We start from the raw sequence: 21,712 nt of genomic DNA on the forward strand, positions 1-21,712 counted from the left end.
GTGTGTTACATGCAGTTGAGTTGATGAGATCACACCAAAACATTGAGTCAGTGTATGTAGTCAATCTTTTGGAAGCTTTTTTCAATCTGAAAGAAGTTACAGCATGTATTACATAAGAATAACTTGTCCTGATGAGCAGATAACTGAGCAGAACTGTATGTACATGATAACCACATATTCACTGAGCCTGCTACACATATGTAGTGTGGGTGTTATGGCTCAGGTGTGGAGTGATAGACCATTTTATGACAAATCATACTCCCAATCATTTTTCCCTGCCCACTTGGGGAACCCGAATAATGTCTGCAGTGGTCTTGTTCGAACGCTTGCTACGTCCATCCGTTTGGGGGTGATAGGACGTGGACAGTTTGACTTTGACATTGAGGCACTCATTCCAGTGTTGCCACAATCTCAAAACCCACGTTGTATCACGGTCCCCTATCATTGACACTGGCGCTCCAAAAATTGCCAACCACGAAGAGAATAGCTGTCGTGCGGTTTTCTCAGCCAGGTCCTTTTGTGACACAGGGATCAATCGGACAAATCCTGATAAGCGGCATGTGCATGATAGCACTCATACCCATTCACTTTCGGGGATGGCCCAACAAAGTCTAAGCTGATGTGTTCAAGCGGTGCGTGAGGTACTTCAGTAGTTTGTAGACGTCCTGATATCAGTGTATCCGCGCTTTGTTGCGTTGGCAGCTGTCACAACTCGAAACAAACGTTTTCACATCGGCTGTCAATCCTGGCCAAAAGAACTCCTTCCAAAGCTGCTCGACTGTTTGGACCGCTCCTAGATGACCAAGGGTATTGTGTACACAAGATATCAGGTCCTGTCTTAGCTGCTTGATGTCGGGGATAACTAGCTGTCCTTTGATGTACATGAGTTAATCAACCATCCGACTATCTTCCCGTAGCGGAAGCGTCAAAGACAACTTTGCGCAAAAGGGGTTGGATTTGTAGCCAAGAATTATCGTTTGCCGGGTATCTTCACCTACTTCAGCCTTGATCTCCAGCTCTGAGACCTCCTCCCTCTGCAACAGCGCGTCAGCAACAGAATCATTTGGTCCATTGAGGTACTTAAAGTCCAAGTAGAAGTCTGCAAGAGTCTCGAACCATTGTGCTTGACGTCTGCTCAAGTTCTGTTGTTTTAAAATGTGTACCAAGCCATGATGGTCCAACATGATATTGATTCTTCAACCTAACAGCAAAAACTTCCACTTTTGCAATGTGTTGATCACTGCCAACAGTTCTTGTTCGTGAACTGGGTAGTTGCGCTCTGCTGGTGACATTGTTCAACTCTCGTACGCAATCGGTAAGGATGTATCCCAGTTCTTGCCTTGAAATAACGCCGCTCCCGGACCGTAGCCGCTAGCAGCAGAAAAGAGCCACAATGGATCTTCTGAATTGTAATTGATTTTCTTCAGTATAGGCAGGGTTGTTATTACCCTTTTGATATTCTGAAAGGCGGTTTCCTCTGTCATACCCCACTTGTAGTCCACTGGTTTCTTCTTCGAGCTTTTCAGCGGTGCCAGTGTAGCAACATATTGGCCTAGACCATCAACAAATTTTTTCAACCATTGTACTGTACCTAGAAAAGAGTTCAATCCTTTTGCTGATTTAAGGCTTTTCCAGGAAGTAATGTTGTCTACTTGTACTGGGTCAGGTCTGATGCCCTCCTCACTGATCTCGTGACCCAGAAATGATATCTTGTGCCTAAATAATTTGCTCTTACGGGCTGCACAGTAGAGGTTGGCTTCCTTGAGATGTGTCAGGACTTCCCTCAAATGCTTCTCATGTTCTTCCATTGTATCCAAAAAAATGACTATATCATCTATGTATACCACACATATCTTCCCAATCAAATCCCCTAAAGCTTCTTCACAACATGCTTGAGGCATAGCAGGAGCATTACATAACCCCATTGGCATAACTACCCATTCATACATTCCCCATGGTGTTTTCACGGCCGTTAGAGGTATGTCGTCCTTCCTCATCAAAGTTTGAAAAAAACTATTGATTTGATCAACTACTGAAAATATCTTCCCCGTGGCCACTAGCCGTACTGATTCATCAGGATTGGGCAACGGCGAGCGGTCTTTCACATTGACTTTGTTCAACTCGCGGTAGTCACAGACCCAACGCGGTTCCGCTGTAGGATCCTTCTTGGGGATGATACGAGGAGTATTATCTGATGTCTTTTCTACCGTTTGATTTTTAGGCTTCTCAACTTCTTTCTTCTTTGTCACAACTTCTTCTTCATCACTTTACTCAAATTCATAAGTATTCAGGCCTACGTTCCTTTTTGGAGTATTGTTATCTTCACACCACTTATCATAGGCCAAAGTAAGCATGTTGAATTTAGCAATTTTATCTTTATCAAATGCTGTTTGGGTATGTCTGATGCATCTTGCATGTTCCAACTCAATGGTAGGATGTTCATCCATTGATTCATCATCATGCTCTAGATTATCAAGATGAACTGCTTGTAAGTATCTTATCTTTCTTTTTTTTTGAAAAAAAGGCCACTCCAATCCAGAAAATCACATTGAATTTGATCACATTCTTAACCACACAAACTAGCATCTCGCCACACTGATATTTGGCCACACTTGGTCATGATCACCCTTGGCCACGCTGATATATTTGGCCACACTGGATACCGGCTACACTAAGATCTGGCCACTCCCACCACTCTACCACTCTAATAGTTGGCCACACTCAATCACAGCCACACTATTCTTTCGCTCATAAACTTCAGCCACACCGATTAATTGATATTTTTATCTTGTTGATGGATTGATGGGTAGGTGGATACTTGTTACACGGGATAGGTTTATAGGATGTGATGGAATGGGATAGTGAAAATAGAAGAGTAAGAGAAGAGGAGAGAGAGGGGGTTCTTGAAATAATAACTTAGGAATTATGAATGAATTGGAAAAAATTTCCGAGTAGGTCCTTTTCACTCACCAAAGCCTGCAACTTCCTTGTCTTCATTGTCTACTAACTGATTACCTCAATGATCATCTCCTACTTCTCCTCGACCAAGATCTCTCTCCACATTCCCGTTCACTTCATCTTGTCCTTCCTCATTTTCTCTTTCTTTCCACCAACTGGATTGTTAATCAAATGTACCATTTATTGTACCATCTTGTTTTCGTCTTCCTCGTCTTTGCCTTCCGACTCATTCTTTTCTTCTCTCACTTTTCCTTCAATCATTTTTCCTTTCCAAGTTTGAGTTGTCATTGTTGAAGTTCCTGGTGTTGTTTCTCTATTTCAAAGAGTTCTTCCTGATAATAAACTCAAAATTGATTTTGCTTTAGGGTTTGACATGTCTTCTTAAATGGAAAAACAGAAAAAAGTGTTGTGGCTAAAGAGAGAAAAGTGTGAGCTTGTTATGAAGGGTGATGGTGGGAGAGGTGAATTTGATTAACTTCAAATTCATCTCTTCTCCTCAGCAAAAAAGTCTTTGTCTTACCACCATCCCGGTACCGTACTACAGGTACCGGATTCTACCTTTGAGTCTTTGCTCATCCCTGAGTTTTATGGAACTCTACAGGCACTGTTGTGCCTTTGGCTACCTGTAACATTCAAATTGAAAAGTGCGTGCAATTCCTCAACAATGAGAATTGGACTAGGTAAGGCAAGTTAACCAGATTGGGATTCTTCAAGGGCCAGAAGATTGCCCTGGGGCCTCAGCCCCAACATAACACTCCAATGACATAACAATTGATTCTTGGATTTGATCAATTGGAGGATTGTTTACTTGAGCAAATAATTGACGTAAATAATCTTAGATCAATTGACATTGGAGGGCATACATGTGAGTTGAGCATTTAGGGTACTCAAAGTTGAAAGGTAGATTCTACCTTTTTCTGAAACCTAAATAGTTAGGTTTCCAAAAACTAAGCACGGCCGGGAAAAGTGAGATTTCTGTTGTCTGGTATCGGCTGCAAATTCAAAAGTCCCCCGGTGTCGCTGCTTACACACCTCAACCCTTTTTTTGCCGACGTCGACCCCAATCTGCCTCCACTTCCAATGTGTGTAAATCCCTGCATGAACTCAACAAACCCTGCACAGAACTCTAACAAATCAGAAACACCTTATTTCTGTCATTAGAAATCCACCAACCCCTTCACATATGTCCCAACCAGCAACTACCCCACGTGGCAGTCAAGACTCCAAAGGGAAAACCTCTGAATCAGCTACCATCACCCCAACTCCTCCTAAGAGAAATCAGATGTCATGGTTGAAAGACTTGAACACTGACGGAAAGTCAGCTCTTGACTTGATAGTTGAATGGTTGGCCTTCACCTGGGGTGATCAAGAGTCCCCATCTGACGTGGTCTGGATGTGTATGGAGTCAGGTGATCTCATCTCAACAAATTATTCTTCTTTTTGCTTGGTAAACTTATCCAAGAAGGAATGCACCAAGAGATGCGCTAAATACCTGCAACGTTCGGACCTCAGCGAAGTCAATACGGTCAGTGGTACGGTATGGTACGGCCCACGCCGTACCATCATCCGCCTTTTTACACTACGGTGCCTCCGTACCGCAATGTGTAGCCCAAGAATCCGGTTACGGTCATGGTTACGATAACGGGTCAGATTTGTTACGGTACCCGCAACAAAATCTGCTATGACTATGGCTGACTACGGGGTTCTCCCCCTAACCATTACCTCACACTCTCATCCCTCGATTCTCTCAACGCAGGGTCCTCAGATGTACTCTTTTGTCAATATTCACCCTGCATTCATCCAACGACTCCGAGCTACGTGGATCAAAAACACATACAAGTAAGTCCTTCTTTGTTTCAAACATTTCTCTTCTCACTTTTCTTTTCAATTTCTGTTCACTGATCATTTACCTCTTATCCTCATCACTTTGTTTGTCAGCCCTGAGTACTAAACCAGCGTACCAATGGGCGACAAATATATTAGAAAACCTTAAAAACAGCAATTACAACTCAAGGCTCAGTTTCAAGAGTCAAGTTACATATGATTTGGCATATGTAACATGTGCAAAACTTACATCAAAGAGTGTGTACGTACACAACTTTGATGTGAACCAAAACTACATATATTTCACAGACGTAACACATATGTAACAAGTGAAATATACTTATAACCCAATAGTAACTGTGTTACTGTAATTAACCTAACCTTAGAACCACAATTTGTGCGCACTTGTAGTCCAAAGATTCTCAAGGTTCAGACTATATAAACCCTGAAGATCCCACCTGTTTTTGAATCATCACTTTAACATTCAACAACTTTACAAATTGCTCCTTTCACTTTCCTAGAACTTTTAAAACTTTGTCTAACATCTACAAACTTTAAAAGCCTGATTCTACGAACTTTGAATATTCAACCTTGTGTCTTGTTGACCTTATTGTGTGCGCATCAGAACTTTGTTTCTATCTGATTAGACTCTATGATCAGTTAGTTTCGTAATATCCATTTGGTGGAATTACGTGTAAGGAAGTAGTCCTTGAGTAAGGCTTATATCAGATCAGGGATTTATCTGATATAAGAAACTCTAAATCTACGGGGAACCTCTATTAGTCAGAGTTCAAAGTTCCTGGTGTTAAGATAGACTTTAACACCTCCTTTATTGATCATTCTTTTGTACAAGAAGTGACTCAATTTAGGCTTGAGAACTGCGCGTCAGTGGCTCTATTTTAATTGTTGCAAATAAGAACAATTACCCAAAATCCCTGGGCGTGAAATCCTTTGTTAAAAGGTCATCTAACTGAAGTCTTTACTTGTTTATTACAAGTAAAGCTTCTACGCCCACGTCTTTAAATACTCCAACTCGTGGATTGTAATCCCCACGAGTCTAGTAGAAGTTTGTTTAAACTTCTATCTCCTTTTTTATTGACTCTACTAGCCCAACAGACGCTAGTAGGCTCACATTGTTATTGATATGGCATCTACCTCATTGAATGCTCCTGAATCATCTTCTTCTTGTTGGTCCGCTCGTGCTAGCCCACGCCAAATCAATCCCGGCTTTGTATTGACCCCTGTAGACTCACGGACTGCTTTATGAAGGCGAGCCAACTAGCTTTAGAAAAACGGTCTCTGACGATGTTGCGTTTTTACTGTCATACTACGAAGAACCAGACTTTGTACCAGGCGAAGAGGTAAGTGACTTTCTTTAACTTGTATCATCTATCTTGATATTTGATTGTTGCTAACTATATATTGAATTTCAACATATCTGTTTAGGCTACTGGAATCAAACAAAGATTAAAATGCAAGTTTTGTCCCGGTTATTTTACTCAAGGTGATGACGGCAATTCAAATCTGTACGGACATCGAGATGGATACAAGAAGAGAAAGCCTTGCACCGGAAGAGCAAAAGCCATCAAAGCCAAGTTTGATCTACCTCCCACGTGGAAAGAACTCAACAAACCTGTAGAAGTAGCAATTAACCCCGGTAATGTGATGAAGTCGTTTCTATCTGCATCCACCTTCAGCGTCGAGTTGTTGAATGTTGTCTTGGTGATTTGGATCCTACGCCATGCACTGCCATGGATTCGTTTCCTGGACCCAACCTTAAGAGCCGCATTCAAACTTGGCAATCGAGCTGCTCAGCTGTGATCTCCAAAGTGGGCAGCCACAACCGCAAAGGATCTTTTCTACTCACTTTATAATGTTGTGATAAGTCGCATACAAGTGCGTTTTTTCGCTTTTGTTTCTTTTCTCTTTTGTTTCATGATATATATACAGGCACTCACACATTTACATCTTGTTTAACTATGTAGAACAACTCCAGCATGTTCTCGTTGGCTCATGACGGATGGACAACAAAAGGAAATCAAATGGCATTTATTGGGGTCATGGTTAACTATATTGATGACAATTGGAATTACTAGACAGTTCACCTTACGTTAAAACTAGTCACTTGGCATCATTGCGGAGATCTCTTAGCTCGACCTGTAGCTCGAAATCTCATTCGACATGGGCTACACAAGAAGGTATAGTTTTCTCCATCTTGTCCTTGCTTGTTTCTGTCCTTTTGTCCATCTCGATGAGCTTCTGACCTCTTTTATTTCAGATGATTGGACAGACAACAGATTCTGGATCATCTAACGGACCAATGGCTCGCAAAATGTCCCGGCTATTCTCCGAATGCGACTCTCCCGTCGACTGGTCACCTGAGAAGAGTCATGTCAGATGCTTCTGTCATAAGCTGGCTCTGATGGTAAGTCACGGGCTCAAAACTCTGGCTATCAGAGCAGGACATACCAAACCAACTACGAAGCCGGGTTTGATTGTGCCCATCCCAACCATTCGAGTAAATGATGACAAGGTGGACCTAATCGATTCTGATGAGTCAGACAAGGACCAAGGTTCTTTGGTACCTGATTCCATTGAACATGAAGGGTTGTCTGAAGATATTTCAGATTTGATGATGCAATCAGCTGACATTGTAGCACGTAGTGTCCATAAGGTGAGCTTGAGTTACTTGTTTTTTAACATCTTATCATTCTCTGAGCTGATACAGACCTTGTTTTAGGTTGATAAACTCATCCAGATGACTTGCTCAAGTTCATCCAGACAGAATTATTTTGCACAGAAAGCAAAGGAACAAGGCGTTCAAACACTCACTGTAGGTTACGGGGTAAGATGGAATGTCAAAGCTGACAGTCGCCGCAGGGCTTGTGATGGCAAAGATGCAAGTTTCATTTTGTTTCTTTGTATATATACAAATGACTGACATTGCATAATTATTTACAGATCCTTAACTCAATGACTTCAATGGATCGGAAGACCAATAAACATTACCGTGGTCTTTCTATCATTGACGAGGAATGGGAAGCCGTTGAAGCCTTGAACCCAGTCCTTGAGGTGAGTGATAAATTCATGGCAATACATTCAGTGCGGCTCTTTGCTGACAATCTTGATTTGGCTAGGTCTTTGAGGATGCTACATTTCGTATGCAGGGAGACTTTTTGTCAGGTTGTGAGGTCCTTGCAGAATATCTACGCATCAAGAAAAAACTTGAAAGCCTCAAAGAAGAGACTATATATCCTAGTATCTTAACTGTCATAAATGAAATGCTTACCTGGCTGAAGAAGTATCAGGAAGAGACTTTAGGAACTGAAATCATTATTATTGCAACAATCCTCAACCCACGAAGACGCTTGAAATTTTTTCAAGACTTCTATCCGGCTGCAAGTGTCTCAGCTCAAGATGTGATTAATGAAGTATTCCAAGGACGGCTGTCAAAATGGACTCCAGACGATCCTGAACCTTTACCTCTAACTCAAGCATCGACTGTACCCAATGTAGTTGATGAGTTTGATATGTTTGGAGCAGCTTCCGATAACATACCGGCATCAAATGCTCATGAACATGAGCTGGGCGACTACCTATCTAATAAGTTTGGAATAGCGCCTGAAGAAAAGCCTTTGGACTGGTGGAAGGTGAGCTCAATCTCATCTCCTATTGTAGGCTATTAGTATTCGTTTAATTAATATTACATGTTTGTAATCTTTAACACAGAAACACACAAAAGATTTTCCCTTACTTGCCTCAATAGCAAGGGACTATCTATCAATCTCAGCAACAACCTGTTGCGTTGAACGATCTTTCTCTTCGGCTGCTGACGTTGCAGCTCCTGGTCAAGGTTCAATCCTTCCCAATACAATCACCCGGAAGGTGGGATGCAGGGAATGGATCAAGCAAGGCATTGTACCAAATGACAAATTTGAAGATGCAGTGAAGTACTTGAAAGAGTATGAGGGAGAAGAAAAGAAGAGTAAGAAGATGGCAAAAAAGGAGTAGTAATTTCAAGAAGTATATTCTTTTTATCATATTTTTATATGTTTTTGTTGCCCTTCTTTTATCTTCAACTTTATCTCTTGTTTCTCATTATTGTTTTTATCTTCTTGTCTCTTGTTAATAAGTCATTATAATCATTTTTTTTGTTGTTTTTCATTTTTTCAATAAATTTGGCCGCGATGACCAAAATCTGGCCTTCAGATTGGCATCACGGTACGGTACGTTACAGCCCATCCGTACCCAAGTGAGTTTTTCGCTACGGTCACCCCCCAAAATGGTCCGATACGGTGGGTCTTGGCTATGGTCACTCGTAACGTGATGGATTATCCATCACGTTACGGGTGATTACGATGAGGTCCGAACGTTGATACCTGCGTGCACATGGTTTTGTCATCCCGGATTGGAAGGGATGTAAACAAAAGGTGAGTTGTTTATCTCACATCCAAGACTTCCTTTGTGAAAAGACTTTCAACATGTTTCTTTTAAATTTGGCTCTAAGATTGAGCATTTAGAATTGAAGGTCCGTGCAGCAGAGAATTGGCGCAAGGCCACTGGTGCTGGGATCATGGCACTACAAGAAAGATAATATTTTCTGGGCAGAAAATTAAATTATTGATACACAAAAATATTGAGAGGCCAGGAGGAGAGCAAAAGATGAATAAAAATATGCATCTTGTTCCCTGCGTTGAGAGCTTCACTCTGCATATTTTTCCGTATTTTTACAGTCCATATTGATAAGTGTACTAACAATAAACCTTCACAATCATCCAATTACAACCTGTAACAAGCACTGAAATTTGGCTCATTAGTGTTTAGAGAAACTTTTGATTTCTGAAAATACTCATAACTTTTTCAATTCCGGTCCAAAACGCTCGATTTTGGGTGCATTGGTAAGCTGGAATTGTCCTCCAAATAGTTCATAATGGGACCACACAGCATGCTGGTCTGCTAGCAAAGATGTCATCTGGCGTATACATTTGGACATACAGATCGATAGAATGAGTACCAGACTAGCTACATAGGTCTTGATCTTATAAAAGTTCGAGAGGAAGAGTTCAGCTTTCTAATGCACTTAAAATCGAGTGTTTTAAGGCAGATTTGATAAAGTTATAGGCGTTTTCAGAAATCAAAAGTTTCTCTAAACACTAATGAGCCAAATTTCAGTGCTTGTTACAGGTTGTAATTGGATGATTATGAAGGTTTATTGTTAGTACACTTATCAATACGGACTGTAAAAATATGGAAAAATATGGAGAGTGAAGCTCTCACCGCAGGGAACAAGATGCATATTTTTATTTATTTTTTGCCCTTCTCCTGGCCTCTCAATATTTTTGTGTATCAATAATTTAATTTTCTGCCCAGAAAATATTATATTTTGTGTAGTGTGGGGACAGCTGAAGACAAGATTGCAGCGCTACGAGCCGATAATGATATCCAGATTGATCTTGAGGAGGAGGAGGCAATCAAGGCATCAGCTGTGAAAACTACAAAGGGTGAGTCTAACCATCTCCTTCCTGCCTGATGTTGCTTCATGTACTGACCCGATTTTGCTACAGATATGTTGAATAGGTTATGTCCCTTTTATGAAGCCCTTGTCCCCATAATGGGTGAGCGTGTAGGCAATCAACCCTTGTACACGGCCAAATCTACTGCAAGGCCTTCACAAAACCAAATCAACACTGTGACTCAAAAAACCACAACTCAAGAGTCCCCGATCATCAATGAAACCCAAACATCCTGCTACACTGTCTGGGAACCGAGTGACTTTCTTCAGCCAAATGACTTCTATGATCCAGCAGCCGACAAAGACGATGACTTGCCACTTGCGGGGGAATCACTTGAACCAATCAAACCTTTACACCCTATCCGATCTGTATCTAACTTGCAAAGCCAAAGTTGTTGACTTAACCCACCAGCTATTTGTGATCCAATCCCTAAAGATACACCAAGACAAGCTTCAGGTAATGAAACCCTTTTGAAAAATATACGGTCCTCTCTACCAACTCAATCCGACTTCCAAGAACCGAATCAACACCATAAGAGCTCAAACAATACCACCCGCATCATGGTTCAACAGGCTGCTGATGCGACCAACACCATGATGGGGATGATCGGCTCTCAATTTGGTTTTCAGATGCCCAAAGACACCCAAAAGTGATCTGGTGCTGATGATGAAGATACTTCTCCTGAGGCCATTGCCATCAAAAAAGCAAAGCAGGCCAAAAAAGACCAACTCGACTTGCTCATGTTGGATCGCGAGTTGACGCAGGAGCAAAGGGCTTTGGAGGATAACGAGGGTGGCTTGGGGATGTCAAAGCTTCAATTAGGCCGAGAGATGGTGGATATGATAGCAAAACTAACTTCAGCAACTGTTCCTCATGAGGATGCTAAAAAGATGGCTCGAGAGTTCCTTCAAGGTTTATAGCAAACCTTTCCAATCAAATAAAAAAGCCTGTTTTTTCTCTTTATTTGATCGGTCTCTAATTTTTTCCTTCTTGATAACCAAATGAAACATCAAGTTAACTCAACAAAATATTCTCTCTTGGATTGGTCTCTTATTTTTTATTCTTGATAACCAAATAAAATAGCAAAAAAAATCTCCTTCACCTTTTTCAATCTCAATAACACAATTAAACAGCTAAAAAAATCTCTTTGCTTTTTCTTCTCAATAGTTGCTTTTTCTTCTTGATAGTCACAATTTAACACCCTAAAGATCTTGTTGCATCCTAACATGCTGTGTTGAGCCTTTCTGAAATGAATCATGTGTGGTTTAACAAATCAATGGACTCAACTTGTTCATATGACTCTCGTCTTTGAAATGAGTCATATGAGCTTTGAGGCAATCAGGTCGCTGCTTTTGGACTGCCTTCTCTGTGTTGGATATGAACCATGCACAACTCAACTAAGTTAGTACTTTTGATTTTATGATTCAAATCAAACAAGTCAAAAAGATAATCAGGTTTGAAATGATTCAAAGCAAACTGACAAATCCTTACGAGTTGAATCAATTCAAGTCAAAATAACAACTCCTGAGGAGTGGAATTGATTCAAGTCAAAATAAGAGCTTGTTACGATTTGAATCGATTCAAATCATAACAACAACTCTTTACTAATTTGTTGTACTAACCCATTGCTTCAATTTAGTTTGAATCAATTCTGATAGTGGTAGTAACAAAAAGGATTTGACTCGATCAAATCAACCAAAGAGAAGTTGGTCTCATCTAAGAGATGGATGTTATCAGATTTGATATTTCAAGTTTAAAAGGGATCTAAGGGCATCTAACAACTTCAACTAAGTGTTGTATATCAGATTTAAGAAGTATCTAAGTGATCATTTTCAATTGGAGCAGATTTACAAGCATTTTGTTGAGGATGAGTAGTGCTCTGAACATGTTTGTTGGTCAATACACAAGTGGTTTTTGGTTTTGAATTTGATTTCTTAACAACTTCTTCATCTGTTGACTCCTCATCTTCATCATATACGATTGGTACAGATTTACGATTAGGACGCTGTAAACGTTTAGCAGGCAGAGAAGTGATACGGCGATGGGTGGTGGATTTCCCTTCGAATTTAGAAGACCTACCAGCTTTGGTGGCTTGAAGCTCTTGTTTAGAAAACTCAATCACAGCTTCAACCTTTTCTTCTTCAGTTTTGCTTATCACCACATTGTCATGGTTATTCATCAAAGGTTCCTCATCATCACTAGAAGAAATCATGCTACGTTTTCCTGCTGCTTCACTAGTGGGTTTGATTATTTTTTCATCTGCTAAAGCTTCTGGACTACTGAGCATCTTGATTCCTGCTTTTGTAATCGATTGATCGGAGTCCGAAATATGATCAGGTAATTCCGTAACTTTGGCTTAGTACATTGACTTCAGCCAAGTTTTGCCATTTGAGGTAAAAGCTGATTCATATCAAAGCGCTTCCTGAGCACGTCTGAACTCGCGCAGTAGAGCATTACGCCTGGAATAAGCCGTGGTCTCTTGTTCTTCCAGAGGTTCTTCTTCCCCATGTCTGAGATCTTTGGGAATTCTTTCTTCAGGCTCCGGAACCCAAACATCCCTCTGCTTGATTGAAAAGTTGTGTAAGATGCAGCAGACATCGATCCAGTCAACAGCCTGTTTTGCTGAGGCAGAGTCCTTGATGAAGACACACAAGCAACTCTGGCTCGCAGCGCTGTGCAGCGCTGCAGACCGTAGATGGGGCAGTGCAGCGCCTTTGGGACTTGCTCAACCTTGGAAGCTCTGGGGAAAGCGGCAAGAACAATCTGGGCAAAAAAAGTAGCAGAAAGCTATACTTTGAATGCGCAGCGCTTCCGGCAAAAAAGTGTGATATTTTTTGCAAAAGATCAAATTTTATTCACAAGCAGAGATGTTGAAAATGTAAAGAAATGGAAAACATGTGCTAGTGGAAGAGATTGTAGTTGGATGGAAAGAAATGAAATGAAAACCACAAAAAGAGAAATGAAAAGAGTTAAAAGCAAATCAGTTTTGGTTTGTTACTTTAGTTTTAAAAAAGGAAGATGAGTGAAAGGAAACACTTAACTTTGATACTTTCAGAGATCACAAATTCTCCTGGCCAAAGATCACTTTGTTTAATTTTGATAAATTGATTATAAGGTAGAGAAACTGAAACAGACATAGATAAAAGTGATTCAAATTGGATTAAAGTTTCTTTTGAAGTTGAATTTGATTGAATCCCATTGAAATCTTCATTATTCAAAAATTGATCAAGTACTCTTGAAATTTGGATGGATGAATCAGAATCGATTGTCATAGTAGAATTTTTGTTTTCAAATTGTTTGGGGATTATAAAGATATAGTCATAAAGGTTTAGATTATTGATGAGTTGTATTGGTATTGATGAAGACAGACCTATATGTTCAAAAATCAATGCATGTGTTTACTTTGAGATTGATAATCAAAATAAGAAGTGCTAACCATGCATCGGTCTCTCTCATTTGATCACAATCCTTTCTATACTGATCCTTTCCAGCAAAGCCATCTATTTGCAATAAAAGAAGAAATGAATTGTCAAACCCAGTTTTCTTCAATTCTGATAGTGCGATTAGGATACTGACAGTGATGTGATTGGATAGATAAAGAGATCGAAAATGAGACTGATCTGTAAAATCAAATCAAAAATTGGTGAATTGTCAAGTATGATTGATGGCTGCGGTAATGAGTGGTGGTGAAGACGTGGTCAAGGCTGGCTGGAGGTTAGTGTGGGCCCTGTGGTGGCTGAGATGACAGAGGGAAGCGCAGCGCCCCAATAGTTTGGGCTCCAAATGTCAGCGTGAGGCGCAACGCCCTGGTTCTGAGCTGCCCGGGCAACGGTGCGGCTGCGCCGAGTGCTGCGCTCCCCGCTTCCGGCTACACTGCGAGCCAGATTTGACACAAGTCTTGCAAAGACTGAAATCGCATCTTGAGTTGCCCGTTTCCGTGATCCCTTACAACCCTGATTTTGCTGAGTGACTTGTTGAATAGCTTCTTGATTGGTTCTAATGATCGTGATCAAGGGCTTTTAAAGGTTGGAATCAGGTTTTTGGTGCACGTGTAACCAGAGTCCGCCAAAATGTATTTGTTTTCACCAAAAAAATCTTTGGGATGTTGTGAAATCTATCAAGATGAACCAATCAGTGTCCTCATTTCTAAGTATTAAACGAGATCAATTTACCTCGGTATGTGAGAATATACGCTGGTCATGCAAACTACCACACGACCCATGCAAACTATATATGATGCTAGCTTGATGATCACAAATTAACAATGAGTTGAGAGTGTAGGTGTGTTTACAAGTCCAGAAATCTTCTGGGTTGATTGTTGGAGCAGGGCTGAGAGGGATGAGGGTACCATCAATAAATCCAACGCAGTCTTTGAAGAATGATTTTTGTCCAATTTGCCGTTTGATGTGATTTTGCTCCTCTTGATTAGGCCAGCAAACGTACTCATCCTTCAACTTCAAGATTGCCTCAAAACAACATCTTGTGAAATTATGAACGGAGCCCTCTACATGCAAACAAAAATGGTCAGTAACCTACCAAAATCTGACTTTACGCTGACTCACCACTCATTGCAAACATTTGACCTATCATATACACACTGCCACCATTTCCACTAAGTCCTAGTTGCCATTCAACAGGTGATTGAGGAACTGATGAGTTGTTGTGGAAAACTAGATCATCTTGGATTAGAGTAACTAATTGATTGAAGTTGTTTTTGGACATTTGAGCCTGATGGAATTAGATGACCTACATCAGCAAACGGGCCAAAAAGGATATCTACGTGAGATTTCTCTTACAAATTTGCGAAAATTGTGTTCACTAGCATTCAAAACCCCACTGAACCTTGACCGTTGAAGGGTTTGATCTCTAATGTGAATTCTCGGTTCAATGTATTGGAGGTGAGTGATATCATCAAAGGCTTGACCAATCACCAAACCAATCTTCATAGTATGTTGAAGGATGACATGCTGAGTATTGGCAAGCTCTTGCAGATCACAGGTGGCTTTGAGGAAGGTGTTGAATGCACGACTGAGGGAGAGAAGTGAGAGGATCAAGACTTCTTCAGAGTCATCGAGTAAGATTGCAGCGGCAGTCGCCATCATTTCGAGTTGAAGGTAGGCATATGAAGAAACATAAGAGGGGGGTTTTGATGTGAAGTAGATGACAGATAAGACCTTTTTGGACGCTTTCACAAGGTCCGCAGAGAGTTGTTGCCGGAGACCCACACAAGGCATGAGGAAGAGGAAATTATGATGGCAAAAATTGTAACACGGGGTCCTCAAAGTAAGAAAAATCTATGCTGCATATTGGTTTTTTTTCCCTGCCAAAAAAAAAAATAGTATTCTAGGTTCTGAAAAAGGCAGAATCTACCTTTCAACTTTGAGTACCCTTATTGTTACCCTATGGATCAGAATGAGATGTTGAGCAAGAAGATGTTGTACTTTGGTTCTAGCAATTAATGTTTTGAATATAAGTGATCTTTGAAAACAAACCATCAATCCCAAGGCTTTGTTACCATCAAAAACCATTGGCCTCATCAAAAAGTCCAATTGTTAAAATGTGTATCCGGTCTTCAGAGATTGTAGCAGAATCAAGTATAATCAAAGTTCCAGTGAGATTTTGTTCACTTTCATAAGCAATCATATCAGGTAATGTGAGCATTTGAGATTTGACCTATTGTTTGTATGGACGTGTAGAAGCCATTATGTGTTTCAATTCTTCAACAACAACAATTAGACCTACAGCTGTATCAACTAAGAGGATTTGACCAGGTCGAAGTTGTCCTTTACAAACATTTTGAGCAGGGTCAATAGGAATGTTGTCAACTTCAGAAGCACCAATCTGATATCATCATCAGTAGTTACCCATCTGCAAGGTCTTCCATTTTGATCCAAATTCGCACCATAGTATCTTCCATCTGAGAATGTGAAATGAGCTGGACCCTACCAAGGTTCCATAAGAGCTATATCTGATGAAAATGCTGAAACAAACATGCCATAGGATTTGAAGGGTGGTGGGTCCAATGAGGAAGACAAGGGTGTGTGTAGTTTGCGGTGATTGAGATTCTGTTTGAGATTCTGTTTAGAGTTCAGTTTGGAGATATTTCGAAAAAGTTTGATGAAGAATGTGAAAAGTATTGGTTTTGAATACTTGGTCTGGACTGGAACTTGGTTTTAAGTTTTGATTGGATTGTATGCTGTTTTGATTGATAAATGCCTTTGTTAGTGTATGTAGTTGACAATTACCAATGCCCTGTATAGATCATCACAAAATCAAAATGAGCACAATGGCAAGTGTATGGAAAGATTTGAATTTAAAATTTGTGAAGACATACCAGGTTTATCAATTCTAATATAACCCAAACAACATTCACAGACCACCAGCCATACCAGTGTAATCATGTGCTGAAAAACACAATATTATGCCAAAGTTGAGCATTCTCCAAAACTTCCACAAAGTCAAGCTCAGCCATTGATGACCAAGTGATAGGAGGTATCCAGGAGGGTAGCTGCTCTCTGGGAATTGCAAGGAAAGAATCAATAAAGTGACCCAAGGAAAGCTTTGATGACCATGGGTATGAAGAGTTGGTGTTAGAGGATAAGGTTACTGGATTGATTTTTGGAAGATCCAGAGCATTCCTAGAAATCAGTTGGACATAGACTGTGCAGAGGGTCGAATTGGGAGGCTAAATTCTTCACTCAGTACACAGCAGATGTGAATTGGCATTAGTGGAAGGGACAAGGGAGCCAGTTGATTTGAATATGGGTTGCATTGTGGCTGCATGATTGAGAAGGAGGGGGTGTATCTTTCTCTTATATGTTGTAGGTATTGGGTCAGGATTCAAGAATGTGGTGAATGTATTGACCTAAGGTTTATGTATAAGAAGTGGTGAATGAAGAGGTAGGAACATAATGATAAGCGGGTATTGGTGGAAGACAAGTACCAACAAGTACCGGGACCAATTAATATATCCATTGCACAAGACTAGGGATATGGCTTCTGATATGTATGATGGAAGAAACTCCATGGCAGGGTCAGTTTGGGCTGTTGAACAGGGTAGGAGCTGGCGGTGAAAGAATGGTGCATTGTACTGACTCTCAGGACAAGGATGCAGTGGCAACCTGCAAGTGAAGAATGTCCTGGGCTGAGGTATGGAAACATAGAATGAGTGTATTCCCCTGTGGGGATGGGGACCATGATCAATGAGTACATAACCTGACTGACATGACCAAGGCTTTCTCAGTCAAGGTTATGTAGCTTCTATCACACATTTCCACTTCATTATTACAAGTGGTTGCACCTTGAGTATACTTGTATGACCAATATGGCACAAGCCACCCTTCTTGACGTATTCACAGTTGCATATAAAAAGAGAAACCATTGTCAGTGTTTAATGCCATACCAGCCACAATCCATGTCACAATCTTTTACTAATTATCTCACCTGTCTTACTTTTGCCTTCTTCATAAATTCCTTCAAAATTCCTTCATGGAACTTCAAACTTTATGGGCTTGAAAGCCACTTGGAAATTGATGCAATGTGGAATGTACAAAATTCTGTCTGAATGTTGTCACTGGATTTCAATCTTTTTGTCCACAGTCAAAACTCCGTCAGGATAATGTCAAAGAATTTTGATTTTTTTTGCATTGTCAAAATTCTGTACACAGAATTTTGTGTTTCTTTTGGAAAGCAAAATTCCCAACAAAAAAAACAGAAATTCCATATGGAATTGCAAATTATGTTTGAAGTGTGAGCGTTGTTGAACTGTTCCTGTGTAGGAATAGAAACAGTATTGCTACTTCTATCATTGACTGGTGGTGTGATCCTACAAGTTCTTTGAGACTTTTGACTACTAGGGACATTGGTGGGGAACACTGGATTTGAAGATAGGTCAAATACATAGACTGGGTTGTTGTCTGGGGTAACCTGGCCTGTAGGAATTGGCCCTTCATTTTGGTGAATTGGTCAACTCTCATTCTCATACAACTTAACAAGGTTGGATGCAAATTTCAACCATTGTTGGTACCAATGTTGGGATGAATAGGGCATGATCTTAGAATATTGGGATTGGACCTGTGACATTGATTTATTAACTGAGCTGTTGGGTGCAGTATATGGAGCGGTAATGGCTGCTGTCAGCCCTGAGTACTAAACCAGAGTACCAATGGGTGACGTATTGTAATAAAAACCTTAAAAATAGCAATTACAACTCAAGGCTCAGTTTCAAGAGTCAAGTTACATATGATTTAGCATATGTAACATGTGCGGAACTTACATTACAGGGTATGAACATACATAACTTTGATGTAAACTAAAGGTACATATATTCCACAGCCGTATCACATACATAACAAGTGAAATATACTTATAATTCAATAGTAACTGTCTTACTGTAATCAACCTAACCATAAAACCACAATTTTTGCGCACTTGTAGTCCAAAGATTTCCGAGGTTCAGACTATATAAACCCTGAAAATCCAACCAAATTTAGAGGAATAACATTATCACATTGTTATTCAACAACTACACAACTTTGCTTTTATTCATCTTCCTAGAACCTTTAAACTTTGATTATCAATTATCAAAATTTAAAGGCCTGATTCTACAAACCTTGAAACTCAAACCTTGTGTCTTGTTGCTTATTCTGTGTGCTCATTCAACCTTGTTTTTGTCTGATTAGATTCCGTAATCAGTAGCTTTTGTAATATCCATACGGTGGAATTACGTATAAGGAAGTAGTCCTTGAGTGCTGCTTATATCAGATTTGGGATTCATCTGATATAAGAAACTCTTAATCTACGCGGAAATCTCTATTAGTCAGAGTGTAAAGTTCCCGGTGTTATAAAAGACTTTAACACCACCTTCTTTGACCTTTCTTTGAATAAGAAGAGGATCAATTTAGGATTGAGAACTGCGTGCCAGTTGCTCTTATTTTTAACTATTGCAAGGACAATAATTAACCCAAAATCCCTGGGCTAAATCGTTTGTTTAAAGGTCAAGTAACTGGAGTCTTTACTTGTTTATTACAAGTAAAGCTCCTACGCCCACGTCTTTACCCGCTCAAACTTGTGGATACTAATCCCCACAAGTCTAGTAGAAGTTTGTTTAAACTTCTATCCTCTTGTTTATTGAATCTACTAGCCCAACAGAGGCTAGTAGGCTCACAGCTGCCAAGCTATGGGAGATCTCCCTAGCAACACTGCCACTATACTATACTATACCAGTATAGTACTATACCAGGTATAGTATAGTTTAGACTATACTTAACAAATGACAGTATAGTATAGTATAGTACTTGACTACACTATACTATACTATACTATACTATACTATACCGAGTATAGTATTGTAGTACTAGTACAATCTTCACCTCACCAGAACTCCTTACAATCAATAAGATGATCAATCACAGCATGACCAATCAACTTCATGAGGAGATTTTCCCCATCAAGCACCTCACCAACTTACCCACAACAAAAACCAAAAAGCTCCTTGACTTGCAAGTTCATCCTCCCACCCGTGTATGTATGTAAAATATTGTTATAAGTATGAAAACAATGTCAATCATGGTCTTGTGATTGACAAATGATCAAAGAAAACATCTCTTTAGATCACCAAACAAAGTCAGCAACAAGACAAAGCTAAAACACCAGCTTTGACAAGATGACCTGGTTTCTAAATTTGTATAAAGAGGTTTCTAAATTCATATCAAGATTGAAATCATGTAGACTGGAAGTTTTGAATGTTATAGAGATCACACAGCAAGCATCATCTGGTTTCATTGTTTTATATCAATTGATGTTAATGTAGAATTGATATAGGCATCAAGAATGAAGGGACCCTTGAAGGTTTTCCCCCTTATTGGCATTAGATAATAGATAGTTTCAAAGTTGTCTCGTTCATTCTCTTGCAGCTTATTTATTATCATAACCCAACAGAAAATCAAGCTCCTACTTTCTTCAATGAAAATCAAAACAATTTGTACACTTGTTGGCTACAAATGAGATAGATAGGATCAGACATGGAGATAGTCAATGGAGGATGAGAGCCCTCAATCAGAAAAAGTACCTCAAGTCTCTTTCACTGCCAGCATTAAATAGGTTCCCTGGTCGGAACATGACCTAGGCTGGGAATATCATTGAGAGAAGAATGGAGCATCAAATCATCTTGCACTGCACATCTGAGCCATAAAGCATACACTACATATGTGCAAACATCTGAATAAATCCTTAGCTATCAGCTACATACAGGTCCGCTCAGTTATCTGCTCATCTAGATAAGAAAATCATGTGTAATACATGCTGTAACTTTGTTCAGATTGAGACACACATTTCAAAATATTGACTACATATATCACAATGGCTACTCAGGAAATATTGATGGAACTGTGTAACAGTAGCAGAATGGGAATCTGATCACTAGGACCCATATTCCCATCTGGGAACCTCTTTAATGCTGGCAGTGTTTATTCATCATCCTTTGTTTGAATTTGAATCTATTGTTACTTTTGAAATCAGCTGTCAATTCTTCTGATTTCATTTTGAGATTGAGTCTTGATTTTGATTTGATTTTAGTTTTGATTTGATTCCACTAAGTTTTGATTCGATTCCGATAAGTTTTGATTTGATTTCATGATAAGTTTTGATTCGATTTCATGATAAGTTTTGATTTGATTCCAATAAGTTTTGATTTGATTTCCATAAGTTTTTTCAAGAGGTCGGTTCTAATTTTGGTTCATTGTTAATTTGATCATGATTCTCTTTGTGTGATTGTTCAAATGATTGATTGAATGATGGATTGTTTATTCTTTTATGTTTTGATGCTTTTTTGTTCTTAGTGTCAAGAAGGACAAGATTGAAAAGATGGGGTTCTCAATAAATCATGTAGGATGAGAGGATTTGAGTAGTTTGATTTGAATTTCAATCGTTGAGGTTTTGTTGGATTTTCATTTGGAACTGGATTGATGATCAATGGAATTATGGGTCCCTTTCCCTCTTGACCATACTATACTTGATACTGTAGTATAGTACCGAGTTTTCAGTACTATACTTTGAAAGTATAGTATATAAAAAGGTAGTCCAATCCTATGCTTTCAAAGTATAGTAGTGAAAACTCAGTACTATACTACAGTATCACAATACTGTATAGTATAGTGGCAGTGTTGTCCCTAGCAATGTCATAATCAAAACTGCCATTGTTGCTCATTTATGAAACAATGATATGCCAAAATTGGTTTGTAGAGAGATTTTGAATACTTTCATCATGACTTTTTATAGATGAATGGGTTGAAAGCAAAAAAGATAGGAACAATTGATAGCTTGAATAAGATAAGACACTTTGAAACAGGAGAACTAGAATGCAATAAGTCTTGACTTGGTGGTGAACAGCTTGTGACCTCATTGCTGTCAACCAAATA

At 39.6% G+C, this 21,712-nt stretch overlaps 2 protein-coding genes across 2 annotated transcripts; both read right to left on the minus strand.

Annotated features, from left to right (window-relative positions):
• Positions 1-3,667: 3,667 nt before the first annotated feature.
• MELLADRAFT_96115 (uncharacterized protein) lies at positions 3,668-4,058 on the minus strand (the record flags this gene model as incomplete). Its single annotated transcript, XM_007418502.1, has 2 exons — positions 3,668-3,792; positions 3,914-4,058. The coding sequence occupies 2 exons, from the start codon at positions 4,056-4,058 to the stop codon at positions 3,668-3,670; spliced, it is 270 nt and encodes an 89-aa protein (XP_007418564.1).
• Positions 4,059-15,968: 11,910 nt separating this feature from the next.
• On the minus strand, positions 15,969-16,212 carry MELLADRAFT_96116 (uncharacterized protein; the record flags this gene model as incomplete). Its single annotated transcript, XM_007418503.1, has 2 exons — positions 15,969-16,136; positions 16,198-16,212. 2 exons carry the CDS (start codon positions 16,210-16,212, stop codon positions 15,969-15,971), a joined length of 183 nt encoding a protein of 60 aa, XP_007418565.1.
• Positions 16,213-21,712: the final 5,500 nt, after the last annotated feature.

This window comes from Melampsora larici-populina (assembly GCF_000204055.1).
Source record: "Melampsora larici-populina 98AG31 unplaced genomic scaffold MELLAscaffold_94, whole genome shotgun sequence".
Classification (NCBI taxonomy): Eukaryota; Fungi; Basidiomycota; class Pucciniomycetes; order Pucciniales; family Melampsoraceae; genus Melampsora; species Melampsora laricis-populina.